This window comes from Etheostoma spectabile, unplaced genomic scaffold (genome assembly GCF_008692095.1).
Source record: "Etheostoma spectabile isolate EspeVRDwgs_2016 unplaced genomic scaffold, UIUC_Espe_1.0 scaffold352, whole genome shotgun sequence".
Taxonomy (NCBI): domain Eukaryota; kingdom Metazoa; phylum Chordata; class Actinopteri; order Perciformes; family Percidae; genus Etheostoma; species Etheostoma spectabile.
Genome location: NW_022605591.1, coordinates 1371982 through 1394996, shown reverse-complemented (window position 1 = coordinate 1394996; position 23015 = coordinate 1371982). Strand labels below are relative to the sequence as shown.

The 23015-nt window shown below is 42.2% G+C and overlaps 1 protein-coding gene across 4 annotated transcripts in view; it reads left to right on the top strand.

The window, feature by feature from the left end:
* Positions 1 to 23015, top strand: part of rgs12a (regulator of G protein signaling 12a) — a 42246-nt gene that overhangs the window by 15406 nt on the left and 3825 nt on the right. The window contains exons 4-18 of one of the 4 annotated variants that reach the window (XM_032511292.1): positions 8511 to 8532; positions 10047 to 10079; positions 11121 to 11290; positions 12122 to 12214; positions 12819 to 12962; positions 14059 to 14241; positions 14355 to 14505; positions 15732 to 15829; positions 16045 to 16230; positions 16434 to 16507; positions 16625 to 16751; positions 17221 to 17317; positions 17625 to 17683; positions 18144 to 18255; positions 18461 to 19012. In XM_032511292.1, coding sequence (XP_032367183.1) covers positions 8511 to 8532; positions 10047 to 10079; positions 11121 to 11290; positions 12122 to 12214; positions 12819 to 12962; positions 14059 to 14241; positions 14355 to 14505; positions 15732 to 15829; positions 16045 to 16230; positions 16434 to 16507; positions 16625 to 16751; positions 17221 to 17317; positions 17625 to 17683; positions 18144 to 18255; positions 18461 to 19012 — 2101 coding nt within the window. Of the gene's footprint in view, positions 1 to 8510; positions 8533 to 10046; positions 10080 to 11120; positions 11291 to 12121; positions 12215 to 12818; positions 12963 to 14058; positions 14242 to 14354; positions 14506 to 15731; positions 15830 to 16044; positions 16231 to 16433; positions 16508 to 16624; positions 16752 to 17220; positions 17318 to 17621; positions 17684 to 18143; positions 18256 to 18460; positions 19013 to 23015 lie in introns of all 4 variants that reach the window. The other 3 variants (XM_032511291.1, XM_032511295.1, XM_032511293.1) reach the window with 3 other exon arrangements.

Sequence of the window (23015 nt, the reverse complement as noted above, 5' to 3'; positions counted from 1 at the left end):
TTGCGTCAAGAGAAAGAAGTCACATTAGGGTCTTACTGTCCTCTGCTGCATCAACAATGTGGAGAAGGCGTCTAACATTATCTGCTGCTAGTCTCGTTTTTATAAATCATGTTTGGTCAGGGTTCAGTAATTTTGCCATATGAGACTACAAACGACGGGACGAAGATTTTTATATCAGCGTTAAGCAGACTCTGAGGTCGATAGCTAAAACACTCTGGAGGATTCTTATCCTTTTTCAAGAGTAAGGAAATTGAGGCTGTGTTAGCATCCCTAAAGAATTCACCCTTTTCAATAGAGAAGTTAATCATGTCAAGAAGGAAAGGGCCCAACTGTTCCCAAAAAGTTGTATAGAATTCAGGGGGAATCCCATCAAAGCCCGTGATTTTCTTTTTCGCATACTCTGTACTGCCCCCCTTAATTCTTCAAAAATAATATTTTTTTCCAAGCTAGCTGATTCCTCTTCTGATAACCGAGGCAAGTCAAGCTGATTCAATTAGCTGTCACAGTGGGATTTATCCAAAGTTACCTCAGATTCATACAGGTTGGATTAAAAGGTCTGAAAGGATTTATTTATTTTGACAGGGTCAGTTCTAATATTAACATATGAAGATTTAATAATGGGAATATCTGTAAAATAATCACTGGATGTTAATCTCATAGCGAGAAGGTGACTAGGTCTAGCGCCCAAAAAGTTATAGTGCAGTCTTGTTCTGTGAATTAGAAATTCAGACTTCTGTTTCAGAATGTTGCTTATTACTTTCTTGACTAATGTTCATTCTATAGTGATCCAGTAAAATTTGTTTGTAACAGTGAGTCTAGTCTGGTGAGCTCAGCTTCAAGGTTTTGACGTTTCAGTGATGTAGCTTTGCGCGTATTAGAGCAGAATAGTATGGTGTTGCGCCTAATAAACCCTTTTATCACCAAAATATCCTGGGGTCTTCTACTGAGCCAACATAAATGTCTGCAAATATCTGCGGGCTGAAGAACAGCCTCATAAACCTCAGCCTCTTTAGCGGAGGTGAAAGCTCTGTAGTGGGAGCCTTCCTTGATTTTCAGAGTTGCAGGATAAATCAGGAAAATATCCGAGCCTTTGGCTCGTGCTGAATCCATGGTTGGAAAGAAGGCTTGGCATTGCTTGACCGTGAAGTTGGTCTGGTTGTGTAGCGAAGCACATTGAAAATAAGCGTGTGATAAGCAGTGGTATTGCACTGTAATTGCACTGTAAATTCGGGGAGCTCTCATAAATTTGATCGGGACATCCGCCAATTTTGGGAACCACTGGGGCAGAGAGTGGGAGAGATACTGAATAGCGTTGGAGCGCTCCAACCCCGACAATGCGGATATTGCATCTCCGGTTTCTATCCTCCATATCTGCAGCAGTCGAGTAAGCTTGCACAATTGATCATTATAAAATCACAATCTCGATTCACCCTGTTCACATTTTAATTGTTAAATAACTTTGATTTTTTTTTTTTCAATGAATTTGATTCTCATTTAATTTTACGAGCCGTCTGCATGACAAATTCTACTACTTTCTATAGTGAGTTTTAAACATAGACTGTATAAAATGGGTTTTAAAGCGCTCCCATGCTCTGCAATGCTGTCTCTTCATTGAAGCCTCTATGTTTACAGGTATAAATATTGTGATATCAATTCTAAGCTAAAAAATCGTGTGTCATATTTTTCCCAGAATCATGCAGGCCTACCGTCAAGAGTACTTTAGTTCCTTTCCGCAGCAGTTTTTAGAGTGTCCACATCAGATCTAATAGTGTCGAGGCTTGCAGTCAGGGATGCTAGCTAAGCATTTATAGCAGTTAGCTTCTCGTCGCTCCGAGAGAAACGTGGCTTGAAGTAGGGCTGCACAATTAATCAATTTTTTATCACAATCACGAGTTTGGCTTCCCACGATGAAATTTGCGTGACTGAGCGATATTTTAAATGCATCATTCCGTTCATAGAACGCTCCGTTTTTATTTTTGCAAAGCCCATCTACCGCTCCGTAAACCACTGTCTGATTATGTACCAGTCAGAGTTGTTCCCGGCACCGCGCAGCTTAGTTTCTAGATGTAGACAGTCCCAGAGGTAAGAGTAACCTAAGGAAAATTCGACAACAGATAGCAGTCGGTCAAACGGCAGTCTCAAGGTTTACCAGTTTACCAGTAAACGCAACATTTTGTCCCATCTGTGTTGTTTTTCAGACAAAAGCAGTGCCTGTTAGCTCACAGGGCTCTAGGGTGCTAGTTAGCGTCTGTTAGCTTACAGGGCTCTAGGGAGCTAGTTAGCGTCTGTTAGCTCACAGGGCTCTAGGGTGCTAGTTAGCATCTGTTAGCTCACAGGGCTCTAGGGTGCTAGTTAGCGTCTGTTAGCTCACAGGGCTCTAGGGAGCTAGTTAGCGTCTGTTAGCTCACAGGGCTCTAGGGTGCTAGTTACCATCTGTTAGCTCACAGGGCTCTAGGGTGCTAGTTAGCATCTGTTAGCTCACAGGGCTCTAGGGTGCTAGTTGGCGTCTGTTAGCTCACAGGGCTCTAGGGTGCGACTAACATTTATCACTAGGTCGCACCGGTGCACCTAATGTCGCCGCATCCGCTGCCTCTCCACAACATCTCCAATGTTGTTTATTGATATGGTTTAATGTTGCGACACATGACCCATTTCTTCTGTAAAGCCGTGCCTGTGTTTCTCTCTCTCCTCTTACACTCCGCGCAGCCCCACCCCAATTAACTCACACACAGCTTCCAGCAACATGGAGAGACACAGCGCCGGTCCACACTGCTGACATTTGTCCACAGTATTAATTGTTAATAACACAGCTGTATATTGTTAACCATGAGAGGCAAACCTGTAATTGTACCAGTGTTTCCGCTGGTAACTCTGCTCTCACGGCAGCCACGGCAAAAAAAACCAGAAGAAGTTATTGAATGCAACAAACTTCAGTTTGTAGAGTAATAGCGTGTGAGACGAATCCTGCTGGACCTGGGCGAGAGGTGTGACCCATGGCCAGAATATCATAATCCATAAAAATGCAGCGCAGTGACGATACAGACATTTCATACACACAATGTATGTGACTCTGCTGACCCGCCATTTGACCCGTGCCGGATCCATTCATAATGAGTCAGTCGTCACTCAGTGAGTAGGCCTAGCATACGCACTCCCACTCCCACTCTCTCCCTAGCTCTTTTAATCAAATATTGTTCAAAACAAGTGAAGGAGCTTTCTCAGAGATACATTTTTTTTTAAAATATATCCTAGGCTATTTATTTCAGATAATTTTAATTGACGTGTTGCAGCTGTATGTATGTATGTATGTATGTATGTATGTATGTATGTATGTATGTATGTATGTATGTATGTATGTATGTATGTATGTACAACATACAACTTCAACATAAGAGGAATGTTATATATAGCCTATGTGACAATAAAATTTGTTGAGGTTAAAATCAACAAAGAATGGTGATGATTAATCGTGATCTCAATATTGATCAAAACAATCGTGATTATCATTTTGGCCATAATTGTGCAGCCCTAGCTCAAAGTAGCTCTTCTGTCTCTCCAGTAATGCATCTGCAATGGCGTACGTATCAATGCGTTGGGTTTTGTTCTTGCTTGTCATTCTCCTTAAAATGACTCTATCAAGCACAAAGTGGTAAAATATCAGAGTTGGAACCAACCAACAACTATTTTGCAAGGTTAGGCCCAGAGCTACACCTTCAGCTTCCATCTCTGTTGAGCTGATCAGCTGCCTCCTGTGTTGTTTTATCTTATATTCAGTACCATTGGACCCATAGATACATGAACACTCACCCCTCCAGAGGGTTTTGATATGTCACCTGTGATTGCCCCATTCATCACCCTAGCCATACACATGAGGGGAAAAACATCCAGTTTCCAAAGTGATAGACCATGTGAAAATCCAATTAAACAGGAGAAATCTTCCATTAAAACCACACTGTTATTAAATACAATGTCACGTCTATTATTTACGGCAGAATTAAGTCCAAAAAATGCTAGATGTGTGTGCCACGGGAAAACCTCCGGAAGAGCCACCGATGCTTTAGGAATAATAGTCAGCCCAAAAACAGTGCGCCATGCTGATTGTAGAGATTTGCCAGAAATGTGGAGGCACAGGGCTGCATCGGAGACCAGGACTGATGCCAGAATATAACCCAATTTTTCTTTTGCTGGTACATGAGCTAAATTGCTTGCAGAAAACACCAATTGACGTGATTAACGGTGAAAAAGCAAGAATGGTGCTCTGTGGCAGTGGATAATGAAGCTCAACTCGTGGGCTACCAAACTTTTGTTTTGATTAAACAAAATTCATCTGGTTTCCATTTAAAGTGACTGGGTATTTCTTCTCTCTTTCAAGTGAAGAGAGAGTGCCCCAATTGGAAACAAAAGAGGGGGGGAAGGCCAATGTGGTTTTGAAATGGCCAGTGTGCGTGTTCTTTTGAGGGGAATAAAGAGGGGGTTAATTAATCTGATTCCTTCATGCCACTATGGCAGAGGCTGTATGTATTGCCGGGCGTGTTGACATGGCAACAGCTGCGGAGTAAGGAAATCTTTCTTTCCTTCTTCTCACCTCCTCTTCTTTCTGTCCAGTACCTTGTCAAATGTCTGCCTCTCTCCCTCCCTCTCTTCCCTTCTCACCGACTTGTACAGACATGGTTTGCAGAGTTTTGGGTGGGGAATGTTCAGGTATGCGTACACACACACACACACACACACACACACATAATTTGACTGTGTGCTGCTGGCGTAGCAGTCTAGGGAACAATGAGTCTCAAAAAGAGACTTTCCTTCAAGAGGACCTGGAACTTCAACACTGTAAGTAAACTGTGGTTTGCTGAGCGAGCCTCCTATTCCTCCTCTGTATGAAGCAGGGAGACTCCTTTCGTTCAGTCAGCTGCTTTTCTCATTAATCTCCCTCTTTGTCGCTTGTCTCTCTCCCACTCAGAACAGCTGTTTGAAGCAGCGGCTCTTGGGTGTTTGTTTGCGGGGTGCTAGAATCGGCCTTGACATGTGTATTTTTTATCTAACTGTGGGGAAGTATTGAGCAGAGTATATCTCAACCCAGTTTTTGAGGGCAGGAACATGCCTAAACAAGTCCAAAAGACCAAAGAAATCACTTTTTAGAAGATCATAAATAGTCTAAGTCTGTGAGAGGTGATAATGGGTGGCATTAACATTTGTGTGAGTGTGGCTTATCCTTCAAATGATCTAACACCGGTGAAAGTGTGTTTTTGTCATGGTGACTCCCTTCAGATCACATATAAATCTGTCGTGGTGGGATCATCTATGTTCCTTCAGTATGTGTGGTGTCTCGGGATGCCAGACTGTATGGCATGCCATAGTAAAGCTGGGAGAGCGTTTTCCAACTGGAGCCAAATCCTGCTCTGTTTGAAGCCAGGGTACTTGCTGTGATTTGAACTGTGATTTTGTCCATTCGCTTGAGGGAGTACAGCTGGGAAATGGGAGCTCTGCAATACAGCCTTAAATGAAAAGGATCAAAGAGTTTCTGGAGTACCGCAGAGCCACCCATGGTGGACCAGCTCGTCACCAGAGGTGTCCATACAGGAAGGAGTTTGTTGACAAGAGGTGATGGTGTTCCTGGCTCATCACTTCTTGTAGGGGACTTGTGGGCAAGGAAGTAATAACAAGTGGTGTGTGTGGTCTAAACCCTGCAACCTCATACAAACAAACATACACACACCACCCTCTGCATATCTGACAGCCCTACCTGGTCAACTTTTACAAGTGTGACCGTGATGTCATTTTTACTTGAAAGTCATTAAATTGGTTGATCAACAAATTATTACTGACAATAATTTGGACAATGCATTCATCATTAAGGTCGTCTAAGCAAAAAAACACAACCATTTGTTATTTCCAGCTTCTCAAATGTAAAGATTTGCTATTTTCTGAAGTTCTTTATAATTGTAAACTGTTCAAAACTAGCCATTAGAACAGGTTACATTAGGCTCCCTGAACTTGTTGTTTTATAGCGCAAAAATAATCTGTTAGTTAGAATAAAATAATCAGCAAATGAATTAATAATGAAAATAATCGTTATTTGCCCTTATTTGAGAATGCGAGTAGAATTTGAAGTGAATCTAATTGTGATGTGTTGCAGCTGGTCACACTAACAGCAAGATTTTGCAACATTTCCATTCGTTTAGACGCTTCAGTCTGCTTACACAACTTGCCATCAATATCATATTTGTCATCAAAATAATTGTCCTCTGACACAAGCATGCTTTAAAAGATAATATATTACATCAACTATGTGTCAAGAGATTCATTGTGATTTATTGTAACTCTCCCACTCGTATCACATGTCGGTGAATAATTGGAAGTTCCACTTAAAAGAAGTGGATGTCATCATATTTGTCACCTTTTTAGAAGAAAAATCTCTCCGTGTGTATAGGTTTTAAAAGTAGTGTTGACTCTCAAAGAACGGATAGTAGTGAATACACCAATTCACATTTTTAAAGTTTCAGCCTGGAGACCTGGTATTTGTTCTAAACCAAACTTTATGTCACACTGTGTGATGTCTGTCTCGTTCTTTAAAATGAAGCTGCGCTCTATATATTTAAGGTCTGAGGTTTAGCTGTTTTTAGACCCAAAGGGACAGACAGATGGAGTGGGTGTTCTTTCTTTTCTCTCTCTTCTGTTTGGGCTTCGTGTTGGTCCTCATCCTACCCGCCCATGATTACTGTACACATGCTAGCCACCACAGAAGGGGTGGCTTCTGGGTGTTGACTATATGGGATTGGACTCAGCAGAAGCAGAGTTGTAAAGAGGCTGTGACAGACAATTAGTGGTTAAGTGGTCGATGTCTGATAGAGTTTTTACATGTGGTCACTCCCAAAATGGAACAAAGCGTCACGTCAGTGCACATGACCGCGGTTACATCCCTTGCCTTAAAACGAACAGTTGCATCAACAAAATGCATTTTTTTTTGTTCACCTTTTATTCAAAGTAGACGGAAACCAAATAAAACTATGAAAAGCCGTTTTTGGCTCTCTCTACACTTTTCCAACCATGAAAAACTATAGTGGTGGTTGAAACAAACACATACTTTACAGATTTACATGAGAAAATATGTTCTCTCTATGCACGCTTAAAGTAAAAAAAATTTGAATGGAGTCTGGTTGGTTCAGCGCTAGCTACGTCATAGCTGTTTCTCGGAAACAGAAAATTAAATAATACAATACTTTAAATAGATTTAAAAAAAAGTTTATCTCTGAAGGGTTAAGACACTTAACACTTTTATTATTTTTTAATTTTATTGTTAATAGGATGTGCACCAAGTGGTAGGCACACTGTTAAAATTTCTGTGGAATCTTTTAGTTGGTCTCTAATATTGCAGTGAGGACTCTGGATTTCCTTGGTCCAATATTATGCAACTGCACTAAAGTACATACTGTATACTGCTTAAACCAAGGCACCAGTCTGGTAATGAGAGCCATGTTTAGACGTATTCTCAGCCTTGGATATTCACATATCGTTTGTGGCAGCTCAGAAAACACTTCTGTAAATAGTCTCCCCTTTTCAGATGAATCCTCCAACGCACCGATTTTTCGAGTGTTCTTGGACCAATCCCTAAGATGCGCCTCTCATATCCTCCCCTGCATTTAAATATATTTGTGACAGCAGCTTTACAGTTTGGGCTTCTAATCTCTCTTTATTAGCCAAACCAAAATTTTGATAACCGGTTTTAGAGAAGCCCAATGCTGAGGCAGTGATTTCAAATAGAAGTATTGTGAATATTTGTTGATCTTTCATAAGATCAGACATGTGTAGTGTTTAATTCAGATTTGGTCCTAGGCTATAATTGCATAGAATGTTGTCGCCGTAAAATTTTCATGGCCCCCCAGGGGTTCTTTGGCTGTTTGCCTTTTATCCGGGGACATCTACACATGCATAAACCACTTGTTCCTAGAATTAGCAAGTGAAAAGAGGACCATTAGGGCCAGTGATGGCTTCTCAAGTAGCCCTGCCTTGATGAGCGGTGTGTGTGTGTGTGTGTGTGTGGTGTGTGTGTGTGTGTGTGTGTGTGTGTGTGTGGTGTGTGTGTGTGTGTGTGTGTGTGGTGGGTGTGTGTGTGTGTGTGTGTGTGTGTGTGGTGTGTGGTGTGGTGTGTGTGTGTGTGTGTGTGTGTGTGTGGTGGGTGGTGTGTGTGTGTGTGTGTGTGTGTGGATAGATGAATGGTGGCCTGGTGTGGAGGTGTGAACAGCTGTATGTGGTAGAGGCCTGGGGTCCACCCACTCACAATAATGGTCTTGTGTATGGACCAAGATCCAATCCTTTCCTAGTAACACCACACCACACACACACACACACACACACACACACACACACTTATAAATCACAAAGACACACACCTCAGAGTGACTGGTGGGATGCCTGACGAGACCCTGCTATCTTCAGTCTCTGGTCTCACAGTGAGCACAGGAGGTCATGAGGGCAGCCTCTCACTCATGTCTCTCTTTGTTCTCTTTCAGTCTGCTGCTTCTTCAGATGGGGGTGAGTACAATTCTTTTATTGCTACTTTTAAACACTGTTCTGTAAGAAAAATAAAACATGAACAGTTGATATGAAATGTAGAAAATAATGCCAGCTATGTAGTGAAACTCTTATTGAAACTCTGAATTAAATCACAAGAGTAACAAGGCTTTTTCTTTATCATCCCTTTGTACTAACACAGTAACACTTCTTAATCTCGTCCAACTTGCAGTGCTTTCTCCAGCTTTGTCAGTGTCTGCACTTTTATTTCTCATTTCCTGCTCCACCCTTAACACAGAACTTTGTAGTTGCTTAATAAAGTGGTCTAAGAAAAACACTTAGCGAGGATGATGTAGTCACTGTAGGCAGCATGCCTCATTAACACAGGTTTGCTGAGTGTATTTTTGGTTCCAGTCGGTGCTAGCGTGCATGCTTTCTGGTCCTCCTTTTCATAGCAGTTTTCAATAACATTTTCTAACAGGCTGACCGAGGCTGCGGTGAGGAGTGCAGCTCCTTTCACTGTGGATGTGCATTAGACGTGCACGGCTGTTTGCTTTCTAAAGCCATCTCATTAACTGAGCAGCACACATTGTGGTAAACACGTCTCCCAAAGCCTCAGTCCTAATACATTAAACCAAGTACAAACAAATGGCATGTCAGCACAGTTTAGAAAGGGACTTTCAGTGGCACAGGGAACCAGCCAATTTGCTTTATTGTAAAAATACAACAACAACCAATCCCTCAGTTTCTACGCTTATAGTTTATATCCACGACCTTCCGCTAATGGGATTGCGCCACCGTATGTCCTTTTTGGCTGGATATCCGTCACCTTTCGCTTTCTTTGTGTTGGAATTTTAAACTTTGGCCATTTTATAGGACTAAGGACTATGGCTGACTGCTAGCTAGACTATCGGTCAAGAGTTTTCTGTTGCACGACTAAAACAACTTTTGAACGTACAGTACACACGTTCCACCAAGAGAAATTCCTTCCAGGGGCTATTTGGCATTCACACCATGACAACTGTGATTGGTTTAAAGACATGCCAGTAAATCAGAGCATGCTTCTCTCCAATCCCAGAATGCTGTGTGGACTAGCCAGGCATTACCCTCCACAGCGCAGCGGAGGAGGAGGGTAATGCCTATGCAATTTTAATGACACATCTTCTCAATCAATTGGAATAATTTCTAATAGACTAGGATATACTATATGTGTTATAACCTTAGAAGCCACCTTAGTAATAATCTGAAAGACCTGTAAGGCCGTTTGTGACGTCATGTACTATTTACAAGACTTTTAGTTCACCACAGTTGATCTACACCTATTTGTACATCCGCCCTATTTCTGTGCAGGCGCTGTACCTTACTTGACCAAACTAACGTTTCTGTTCTCAACAGCAAAGATAAATTCTGTTAATACCAGTTGCCCACGCCACTCAGTTGACTCTCAGCAGAATGACCACAGTCGTGTATCTGTAACAAATCTCACTGTGACCTTTTTGTTTTGACTGTGCGCTTCCTGCCTGCCCGGCCCACAGCTCTGAAGTGGCCATCTGCTGCCATGATAGCAGGTACTATGGGTGCCAAAGCCCCCACTCTAGTTGACTAGCAGCTCCTGGATCCTTACAGACTCTGTCTCTTTCTTTGTGTCTCTTAAATCAGCCATGTCTTCTCTCTTTCTTCTTCTTTTGTTCTTTCCTCACTGGTCTCTCTTTGCTCCTCTCAGACCAACTGAGTGACATCTGCTGTCTTCGAATGTAAACAGATCTGTGAGCTTTGTGCTCCATACTTTTGACGTGACACATTTTAACTTTGACAATACACTTATTGGGTCACATTCACCGGTGAGAGGTGTAGCAAAGGGTACAGCAAAGAGCCATTAGCTTTCCTTTCAAATCCCTTGACCTTTACCTTGTAGTCTAATCCATTTTGTGTTTGTATCTATGTTTGGTGCAGATATAAGGTACCCATAGAAATTAAATGGATTCTGGAGACAACATTTTATTTCTAAGAGGACACCCTTTTCCTCCCCATTGTGCCATTTCATTTTATGACAAGTCATTCTTTCTGTCCTCTAATAGGATTAAGACTTTCATTAAACTGCTAAAAATATATTCGTTCTTCTTGTTTTCCAGCAATTTCCAAAAGCCAAACATGTACTCTGAGATAATTTTGTTGAAAAGATTGTAGTGAGAGTTTTAGGTGTAGTTGTTGACACTAGTTAAATTAGCACTAGAACCCGAATCTGACGTCATTCCAATGTTCAAAATTTGCTGTTTATTGTGCTTTCTGGTTTACACGTTTACCAAAAATCAAAGACATGTCTACTTTTGCGAGAGCTTTTTCAGGATGTGCACCATCACAAGATATTTTTTCTTTATGGTTTCTTTAAGGATGTCTAGGAAAATCTTTATCAAAGCTCTGTTCTCCACAAATTTAATTAACTCTCTAAAAGGTAAAATTGTCATGAGGAAGAAAAGCACACAAAAATGCTGAAATCGCTGGAATATTTGGAAGGGCACATGGGAGAATGGCTCTAACATTCCCTCTGGCTGGAATTACCCTTTAACATTAGAGCCCTCTAACCCCTTTGCCCTCTCTCCGTCATGCAGGCTATAGTGGAGTCCAGTTGCAGGGCTGCTGCAGCCAGAGCAGCCTGAACAGTAATGGCAGTCTTCCAGGGGCAGGCGGCCTGCGAGGGGCACCGGAGCAGCGCGTGGCCAGCTGGGCCGCCTGCTTTGAACGCCTCCTCCAGGATCCAGTGGGTGTGCGCTATTTCTCGGTAAGAAAATGAAACAGTTTCTTAGGTTGATAGAATCCTATCCGACTTAACCAAAAGTGTTGTGAAAAAAAGCTGACATGAAGTGTCTTGGTTCTTTTGAGATTTAAAATTAAAACAAAGTGGGGGAGCAGCATGGTTGTGTGTTGTGTGGATTTAATCGATTCTGCTTATTAGCTCTGTTTTTTTTAAATTAAAACCTTGTTTTGATTCATGGCATTTGAGAAGAATAAAAAGAATACTTTTCTTTATCACTTCTGATAAATTTAGCTTTTCAGTTTAACTCTTGTTTGATGATCAACCATTATGACATGAAAAACTCATTCATACTTGTACAGTGCTTTGTCATGTTATACCACCTTCCTTCGTCATTAAATTCTTTTGTTTCACTGTTTTTTGTAAATCTTGACCATGTGTAACCACTATATGGCTCAACTCACATTAAATCTTGATGTTACGACCGAATTGAAAAGCACATTTCTTAACAAATCCTAGCTTTATATAAATTCGGAATAGGTTCAAGTTCAGAACCAGTTCTCAAAACTGAGTACATACCTCATTTATGTTACCTCCCACATAAAAGATGTGTTTCTGAATTTTCAGAAGGCTCAACATAAAATTCTGGCGTACCACAGCCCGCTCGCTCCTCACCTTCCCTTTTCACTGATCAGAGCTGCGCTGTGCCTACACTGTCCTGCGCCCACACTTACACCAATCTTGTTCACACCATTACACCCAATAAATTCTCTTCTCATTACTGGTCTCAACAACAGCAGCACCGGAAAGAAAGAGTTTAATAGCATATAGAAACATACGTACTGTGTGACTCCACAGGAATTCCTCAAGAAAGAATTCAGTGAGGAGAATATCTTGTTCTGGCAGGCCTGTGAATACTTCAGTCATGTTCCTGCAACTGATAAAAAGCAGGTAAGTCCAAAGTATGACGCAAATCCCATTGCTGAAAAAATATGCACTAATTGGAATGGTTCCAAACCTTTTTGTTTTATATCCACTTAAAACAAAATAAACTCTATGTGTGACCTCTCCTCACAGAATGATATAATTTGAATAATTTTTATGGGGCTTGAATAGATTAAGAAAAAATTTAATAATTGAAATGCTCTCTTAAATTATATTTTATTTACTCTAGGGTTTTGCCAATGGACGAAATCATCGTCCATTGTGATGGTTGACCAGCATCACAATGGACGATGATATCATCGGCACGACCCTAGTGTAAATAAAATATAATTTCACTGTATTACAGCTACAAATCAGAACAACATGTAACTTTTATTGCAGCCAATCAGCATTCAGGTTATTAACGCGAGTCTCTTTCGGATTGTACCACAAAAACAAATTATTCTTCAGCTAGTGTGTGCAAGTTTAGTGATACTTGGTTTGATTATTTAGGGCTTAGTGATGATGTTTTGATTAAGGACATAATGGTCTTGAAACGGTCTTAAAAAGTCTTACATTTTACTTGGTGACTTATGAAGTTGTGCATCATCAAACCCCTCTTTTCCTGCAGCTGTCCCTGAGAGCTGGAGAGATCTACAACAGCTTCCTGTCCAGTAAGGCCACCATGCCGGTGAACATCGACAGCCAAGCCCAGCTGGCTGACGACGTCCTCACCTCCCCACGGCCCGACATGTTCAAGACGCAGCAGCTCCAGGTACAACAAGGCAGTAGTAGTGGACTCATCTTTTAAGACACCACAACCTATTGGTTGGTGCAGGGTTTCCATGGCGTCTTAAAACGTCTAAAATTATGAAATAAAAATGTTAGGCCTTTTAATAGTCTTAAATTCACTAAAATTGTGTTCTAGGTCTTAAATAAATGTAAACCGGTTGCTGCGCCCATGTAACGCTACCTCTTATGCTCATTGAAATGCTCTTGCAGCGAAATAGAATAAAATGTTTATTCTTTATTTTTTATCTTGTAGTATTGTAGTTCTTTCTTTTGCTAGTCCAAATATAATTTACTATATTACGACAAACAAATAAATGAGCGGAGGGGCTCTGCGTCCTCCACACGCTGACTGGACACCAGTCCTATAATGAGACAATGTTTCCAGACAATGTTTGCAGACTCTTGACACCTGACCTTTTTTTTGGATTGTTTTGATGTCGTGACATAGGTCTTACATTTCATTCACTATGGTCTTAAAAGGTCTTAAATTTGACTTGGTGAAAGCTGCAGAAACCCTCTGCTAAAGAATATGTTGCTTCCACAATTATTTTTAGGTTTCATGTCTTTGGTTAATTTAGACTTTCACTTATTTAAATTATTCAGTTGTTCCGTATCCACACTGAAGATCAAGACATTTTTCCTGACACTAGGGGGTTTTGTTCACATCTAGCCTTTAGTCGCAAGCATATTGGTTTTTTTCGGTGGCCATCTGGGTTTGTTTACGAAACGGCTATGAGCCTTTACCAGAGAGATAAACACAAACTGGCATACACCCACAGAGAATCTAGCACATACTGCACACGCAGACACATAGACATGCAGTTACAGATCTGTATATTTTCAGCCTGCACACAAGCATGATGAAATGGTAACCATTAAGACACCTGTCATAACATCAACTGTAACCATAAGTTAACACTGATAGTTTCTTCTGTCTTGTTTCTGTCTGTGTTTTGTTTTCTCTTTATCACTTCCCTATTTTTGAGCATAACTGCTGCTTTGTGTATCTCACCTCTTCCTTATTATTTTAAAACATTTTGTTACTTTACTTACACCACTCTTTTACTTTGCATCTATAGATTTTCAACCTGATGAAGTTTGACAGTTATTCGCGATTCCTCAAGTCCTCCCTTTACCAAGAGTGCATGCGTGCTGAGGTGGATGGCCGACCCCTGCCGGACCCCTACCAGATTCCCTGCAGCCCTGCGCCCTCGAAACACAGCGCCAGCTCGGACCGCTCTACCCTCTCCACTCCCAAAAAGGTTCCACTGTTGCTTTTTGGCTGTATCACAGCAGCTGGTCATGGAATAAAATAAGTGCTCACCCGTCCTGTACGGCAGGTAAAATCTTAGTTTTTTTGTTCTCCAACCAACAGGAGGCCAGAAAGCCAAAGTCCGGCAGGTCACTGAACGAAGACAGCAAGGATGAGAGCGCTGACAAGAAACGTGGCATCTTCTTTTCGTGGTCCCGCAACAGGAGCTTTGGGAAGGGCCCAAAGAAGAAGGACATAGGAGACATTAACCTCGGTAAGAAATTGATTAACAGGCCTGTTCCCTTCTGGCTACAGAGATCCTCCACAGTTTAAAACTTTTGCAACAAAAGCGTCCAAAGCACTGATGTGTCCTTGAACAAGACACCAATTCCCTGCCAGCTCCAAGGTTACCATGAGCTGTATGCGGGGGGTGTCATGTAGAAACGCAGCTGCACCGCAGTCATCCAAGTATTACGGCACACACACACACACACACACACTGTACTGGTACACTAGTAAACACATGTTTGTTGCACGCTATTGGGGGCAGTTATGGCCTAAAGGTTAAAGAAGCGAGCCTGTGACTTGTGGTTGATGGTTTGATCCCCAGACCAACAGGATAAAAATCTGGGTGGGGAAAGTGAAAGAGCAGCATTTGTCCCTCCCTCATTACCACCACTACAACAAGGCCCTTAACCTCCAACCTCAGGAGGTTGGAGCTGCTCAGTGGCTAGCAGATCAGACTGTGGTGGCAGCTTCCAGGTGTGAATAGAATGTGGAACTGTGTGAATGTGACAGGCCGTCGTTGCAAATCAGAATTTGTTCTCAATTGACTTACCTGGAGAAATAAATAAAAACTGCCATTTTAACACATCAAAGCAAGTTATCCACTAAGGGCCAAAGTTTTAAAGGTGGCAAAATACAAAAATTTGGTTGATATGATGAGGATCTTTTGTTTGGGATTTTGATTATTCTAATATCAAATTACTGTAAACAATTTCTTATTTAAGGGCTGCAGTTGTCTATTTTTTTTTTTAAGACTTTCAAGCTTTCTGAAATCCATTAGTAATGATTCCTCATTTTTTGTTTGTAATTTTCCTCTGAAAGCACAAGTAGTCAAACAAGTATGCACATTATTGCAGATATCCCAATTTGTTCAAAACATTGAAATAACTATTATCGAAATTATCTCTATTTCAATCATGTGTGAACTTCCTTTCTTGCATTTAACAAAAACGTCTCTCACTAAGTTGTAGCTGCACTTTAATTTAATAAAACCCCTTCTTTCTATTCACACGCTTCTTTGATGACAAACAACTTTTTTTGCCTGCCAATATGTTGTGGTGTCAAACTACATTCACAAATCCAAAACGTTGTTTTTAGTCATGCTATAGCTTGACGCCGTCTTGGTGTTACTTATTGTAAGTGTCATTTAATGCAAGTAGTAGCCAATGTCTCTTATCTGCATAAATTCATCGTCCTCTGGGGTGTTTTGTGCAGACTACTGGGGCAGTAATGGGCGGAGGGAGTCCCAGGGCTCCTTGTCGTCCGGTACCAGTCTGGAGATGGCCACTTCCTGCTCTGCTGGCAAGATTGAGGTAAGATTCCTCTGGACAGATCCCCATGGCAACACAGAACCCAGTGTCTGGTGAAGCCATCATAATAGGCCTAAATTGTTATTTGTCAGCCCACTCGTTGTTTATGTATGGCATAAATCAGAAAAACCAGCTACAAATACAACTGAATCTGTTTATTAACGCCATAAAGAAGTCCTTGTTAAAGTAAGCCTTTTTCTCCAATCATTTATCCTTAGTCTGATAACCGTCACTCAGTTTGGGAGCGCTCCCCCAAACATTGCACCGTGATGCTGTCTGACGGCTCCTGCCCTTCTATCAGTCTTCGGCCCGGTGCCTCCATAAGGGAAGTCCTCCACGATCTCTGTCAGAGCATTAGCGTCAACATGGCTGCTGTTGACCTCTTCCTGGTGGGAGGGGAGAAGGTAACGGAGGCAGACGCCACTATCAAATGACAAATGCTAAAAACATCTGTTGCTAATAGATCAGAGAGCAGAATACTGCTACAAAAAGGTTATAGAGGATTGAAGTGGACAATGTGTCTTTTAGTTACTGTGTAAAGACTTTACAGTATGGAGTGGTTTGGGCTTCATCTGTTGCTAATGTGTAGTTTCATCTTTCCCAACAGCCTTTGGTGTTGGACCAAGACTGCATGACCCTCAGCTCACGAGACTTGAGAGTGGAGAAGCGGACCTTGTTTAGGTATTAATAATAAATCAAAGTTTGCTTGGAGCTGTCAATTTCCTTTGAAGAGCACATTGTCTGTCTATGCTTTTATGTCTGTGCTGACATTTACTTGTGCTCTTTCTTTGCTCCTAGATTGGACCTGGTACCCATTAACCGCTCTGTGGGGCTTAAAGCCAAACCTACCAAACCAGTCACTGAGGTCCTGCGCCCCGTGGTGGCCAAATATGGTCTTCACCTCAGCGATCTTGTGGCCAAAGTAGTAAGTCGTCCCCGGTGGCTACAATGCTTTCATCTTTTTGAATTTGCTGTGTGTCCAGGGAGCAGCCTGTGCAGTGTGTGACAGTGCCACAGGGTGGAGTATCATGGTTAGGGGAGGAAAGCGACCGCATCCTTTTCCATCTCTACACTGTGGTTAGCACTCTGACTCAGCCCAGCCTCTGAAGATGGAGCACCAGGGCTATAATTAAGAATGACGACACTCCTCAAACATGCCAACTTTTTACTCCTCCCCTCAACCCTTGCCAGATGATTTATTTTAGTCCTGTGGGTTTCCAGGCATTATAACTGTATTATACAGTAGACTCCGAGCTGAAAGAGTGTTTATAAATAAGGCAAAAAATCAACTGTTTGCTCAAAATGCTAAGAGAAATAAATTGTAACATCTTTAGACTTCTGCACAACCAATGAAAATAAAAAAGCGTTTCCCATCAAATTGTGTTTTGTTTAAGAGCGGAGAAACTGAGCCTTTGGACCTGGGTGCCCCAATATCGAGTTTGGATGGCCTTCGGGTTGTTTTGGACCGAATCGACCCAGCTTCAAGAAAAGGTAGGACCATCAAATACACTGCAACCCAATATTAAATACTTAATATTACAAACTAACAATAAGTTGTTTTTCACACTGTAAACAACTGTTTGTGTACTGACTGGGTTGCTCTTTGTCAACCGGACGCCATAAATGCAACCAATTGTAAATCATGTCCACCTCTGTTCCATTGATTAAAATATTCATCTTTGAAACAACATGTCTTACGTCTAAAGTGTTCTCTCTCCTCTTTGTCTCACTTTCTCCTCATCAATTTCTCAACCTGATGAATTTTTCATGTACTTCTGTCTTTTTCTCTTTCAACTAGACCAATCCAAGTCGTCCTCCCTAAAAAACCACCCTCCAACTAGGGGTTTTTCTGCTACAGTAAGTACTCACGACATCTTTATTCTCCTACAACATGTTGCTTAAAAAGTCCAGTGTGTAATGTTTTGTCCTTTTTTATTGCTGTGCTGCTTCTGCAACATTCCGTATCACTTATTAGCGGCCCAACCACATTCATCTTTATTAACATTTACAATCTTTGACAGGCTTTAAATTGGTGGACTTTCTGATTTGTTTGTATTCTTTTTCCCTAACACTGTGGCTAACTCGCTTGCTCATATCTTCCATTCTTGAGTTATTGCACCGTATGTAGACAGACAGCACGTGGTCTAGATGCTAGCTAGCAAGGTCAGTTAAGACACACAGCCAACAAATGAGACGAGGGTCTCCGTGAATCTGGACACTCTGCTCAGTAGGGTACTTGACAGCTCATGCATAGCCTCCCCCTTACAACCCTCCCCCCATCTCCTAACAGAGTGCATTGTTATTGTTGCATCTGCAGGGAGATGAGAGGTCAACACCAAAGGACTTTTCTGTGAGAGCAAGTGGACCAGACACAGCACTCCCAGGGGAAAAGAGAAAACAGAAAAAGATTAATATAGATGAAGCTGAAGGTAAATCCCTCTTTTCCTTCTCTCTCTTTCTTGACTTGTTGGTGGATGTCTTAGCTTTGCTTTTCCTTGGGACCAACTTTCAGCTGTGAGGCTGCTAGGCTGCATGTTAAACCTTAACTAATCCTTTTCTTCTTCAATCAATCAGTCAATCAATCAATCAATTTGGAAAGTTTAAGTGAGGGAACTTGTTTGATCTGTTTTGCAGAATTCTTTGAGCTGCTGAGCCGGGCACAGAGCACCCGAGCCAACGACCAGCGTGGGCTCCTGAACAAAGAAGACCTGGTGCTTCCCGAATTCCTACGCCTAACCCCTCCCAGCTCCTCCTGCTCCGTCACCTCTGACTTGGCATGCTCCACTCCTGACCGCCGGGAGAATGGCGTCTCCTCGCGGGGGGCCCTCACCGCCAGCCTTCGTTCTGAGAGCCTGGACTCCTCCCTCAGCTCCAGTGCCAATGGACACTCTGGGACCAGAAGGTGCCTATTGCCCCCTCCTCGCCACCAAACTTTTGGCAACTACCTGTCCCCCATCCCCCGGCCCTCAGACACCCGGCCAAACCTCCGCACCGTGGAGGAGGACACCCACAACGACTTGACCCTTGTGGGCGAGGGCGACATCAGCAGCCCCAACAGCACCCTGCTGCCTTCATCACCATCCCCCATGCCGTCATTCGACAGCAGCCTGCCTGAAGCCAACTTCACCCCGCCACCACCCTTCTCCAAGTCTCAAGATGCAGCTGGAGAGGGAAAATCCAGTTCAGGTATTTCTACAGTGTAACAAACCAATGCTCCGTGTGTTTTCGTGTGTTTGTGTGTGTGTGTGTGTGTGTGTGTGTGTGTGTGTGTGTGGTATGTGCAGGTGTGTGCTCTGTCCCGGTGGTCTAAACCGGACCACCTTCGTGATTGAACTCCCTCTACACTGACTCTGATGCACTTTAATGACAAATTGATACGGACTCTTTCTCAGTTTGCCATTCATTTAAACACATTGTTTTATTAAACTAAGCATGTGTGTGTGTGTGTGTGTGTGTGTGTGTGTGTGTGATTGATCTTAATTACACTCGGATCATCTTTTAAATAGGGATGAGAATATTTTGTTCAGTGAGTTTACGTTTACTTGGATGTCACTTCCCACGCCACAAATTGTTGGGTTTCGCCACATGACTGGGATTAGTTTATCCCAGGGAAATATTTAGTTTATTTTGTAGTTTTGGGTGCATAAGCATGCTGCTGTAACTGATTGCAGAACCTATAAATATTAATTATATATGCATAGTGCATACAGATTAATGATCAATATTTGACAGTACTGTAGTCAGTGAATGTTGTGCTGAAGATTGTAGTTCAGAACAACCAAACAATTGAACGTGATGACATTAGCAGTTGTGTTTCCTGGCACCATGGGGTCATTATGTACAATTAGAAAACATCGTAGCAAACCAGACCCATGTGATGGTTTTACAGTTTTGGACCTGCGAATGCCAAACAACTCTATCCAGCCCACCACCTCGAGTTAAGAGCAATTCAACAATGTCAAAAAGCTTCTTTTTTAACGTATCTCTCTAAAACAGGTGAGTCATTAAACAATGTCAGCTTCTGCTGTAGCAATATGAGCAATGGGAAAAAAATTAAAAATTAGTCATCAGAAGACAAGTGCACCTTAGTGCTGGTGACATTGTTGAATTGCCTGCCATTCTTTATCTGGGTCATTCACTCCCTCTCTAGATGCCTGTTGTAGATAATCACTGCCAATTAACTGTGTACCTGTGATTGAGTAGATCTAATAAATGTTAGAATTGGAAATCACTCTTGTCTGTCTTTTTACACATTTGTGAGCTCAGTTCCCCACCCCTTCACCACCTCCCCCTCGCCGCCTCTGCATGCCTCCCCCCCAGTTCTCCCTCAGCTCTGTCTCATGTTGTCTAGTGGCTTTCTTCTCTCATCTGCGCCCACTCTTTTGTGTATTTTTCTGTGTGCGCTTGTTTCAGGGTGTTGCTTGCTCTGTGTGTTCTGCTCAGACTAGTTGGTGTAGCGTGTTTGTGCAGTGTTGTTAAACATTGCTTGGTCTACCTGCTTGGTGTAATTGTTGTTTGGCGGGGTCACTGCTCGTGTGTGTGTGTGTGTGTGTGTGTGTGTGTGTCTGTGTGTGTGTGTGTGTCTCTAGCGTGGCATTTTGGATCTTTTTTTGACTCTCTTCTTTCAAACTTGGGTTTTTAAAGCTTGCCATTGGCTTGTTGTCCAGGATTATAATCATCTCCCGCAGATGGATTTATTTTCTATTTCCCGTCCATGTCATTTCCCCCACTCCTCCACACTGTATGTTTCTGAGATTTTAAGGTAAATTATCAAGGGGTGAATTGATTTATATTGGTGATGGGTTTTTTTTCTACAGTAGACATTTTTAAAGTTGTCCTAAAAAATAAAGCCAAAAGCTTTCTGTGTTTGGATATCCAATTAGAGGAGATGTTTTGATCCCAGGAAGCCTTCTTTGAAACCATGTGAACTCTACAGAAAGAGAAGATTATCACGCTTGTTTTCAACCAACAAAGCTGGTGACGTGATGAGTATCTTCAAAGCACTTTCCCAGCATGTTCTCTCTGACCTTACTGCCTTAGCCAAGCTTTAATGTAAGGTGATATGTACACAAGATGATGAGGAAGGAGCGCAGCTCCTCCACAGGCTCTCTCCTCTTTTCTGGTTGCTAAGTGCATCCGCCTGATTCTTCCCACCACTGGGCGCCATGGTAACCTTATCCACGAGTTGACTGAGCCACAGATAGAAACTGTCAGTGCTGGGTTTCATCTATCTCTCCCAGCCTATTTCTCTTTCTTTCTCCCACCTGCTAAACTAAAAAACCATTGAAAGATAGCTATGATTCAATGTACCCATATTTCTAACACTGTTTGCCACACGCCTCCACCTTTTAGAGACTTTATGAAGTTGTTAATTTTAAATTCTTGTGGCGAGTCACGCTCACAGGCTTAATATTGTGTAAGAGACAAACACCCACTGAGTAAGTCAGAGGCCATCAGTCCAAACAAGTTAACAGTGGTGTGGTAGCAATTATGCTCTTTTACTGTCAATCTGCTTGATTTTGTCCCTCTTCAGTTTGTGTATTACTGTTAAACTGACGCCCTCTGCTGTTCAGAGGGAATACATCATTTCTGCTGAGGTGCATCAACACGTTCCTCAGACATCATTACCACTATGCCATAAATAATAGAGTACTAAAGAAAGGCAGAGGATGAAATCCAGCTGCTTACTCTTCTTCACATGAGGTGATGTGTTTAAAATAAATACTTTTTTATTTTTATTTGGGGACTTTATTGTTTTCTCTTGTGCAAATTCACCAAACCACACGTTAAGTATTGCATTTAAAGCAGGGGTCTTCAACGTTTACCAGGCCAAGGACCCCCAAACTGATGGCGAGATGGAGCGGGGACCCCCTAATTATATATATATTGTATAAAATTGTGTTATATCAAACTGGTCCTATAGTGCCATGTGTGCATTGATGACTGAACGACATCTTCTGCCTCTATTTATCTGTTTACTACAGTGTGTTGAATTCATGTTAATGTGTATTTAAAGACATTTCAATTAGTGGAAAAAATTGCTGGGGGGGGGAGGGGGGAATATAAAAAAAGGTCTAATCAACCAAAACTTTCGCGACCCCCATGCAGTACCTCCGCGGACCCCCTAGGGTGACCCGCTGATTAGACTGTTACAATGAAGACCAGTAGGCCTCTGGTCTGTATCCAGAAGACCAGAACTGAGGACTGCTGCCCAAGGTTATCAGGAGAATTTCCTAATCATGGCTGTAATCACTTCTCCCTGTCTGGCAAGTGTTAGGCCCCTGGGCTTGGTCGGTAGGGATTAGGATGTCCACTAGGGGGCGACGTCACACAGTGTAACTCCATTCATTAGACTGATTTGAACTCAATGCCTGGTGTTTTTAGTTTAGTCAGAAAGCTAAGAAATGAGCCAGAATTTGTAGAAATGATTCATTCAGAAAGTTCATGTGGAAATTATTTCCTTTTCCCTCTGAGAAGATTAAAGGATTTGTGGGATATCTACCCTAAGGCCAGGCTATCTACAAAAAGTACTCACTAATGACCTAGCAGTACACCTGAGGGACCATATGGCTCAGTTTTCCTTTAGACCTGTTTCACTTTCTTCCTCCTTGTGTGTCCGCTCCAAGCTGGCAGCCTCTGACCCTGGGCCAGCCTCATCATCCATCTGACTGTCGGAGGAGGGCTCGGCGCAGATCTCTGGCAGTCAGCCACAGTGAGGACTGTTCCCTGGGTCCGTTCCAGGCTGGCTGGTCTGTCTCAGCTCCTGGCTGCTAACATGTCTGTGGACAAGACTCGATAAGGCGGCATGAATGTGTTGAACGGCTGCATCAAGACATGATGTTTACACGTCACAGCAGAATCGGCAAGCTTGAACACTGAAAACATGTTCAAAAACGGTGTATGGGTAAATAGTAATGAAGGCCTGAAGGAAAACACTTATTCCAGTGAGGTGCTTGCTTATGGAGAAGGCAAGATGTACAGAAACAGTGATACATAGAATTAAAAAAAGAAGATTGTATACGTGTTTCCACTCCACAAGTTTTTTTGGTGGTGTGGTGGCTCAATGGTTACAATAGGACTTCTCTCAGTATGACCATCTTAAAGTTAACCTTTAACCCCTTGTCAAATTTATTTTGTATTAACTATTAACGTCCCTGACAAAAGTCTTGTCGCTTATCTATTTTGTAGA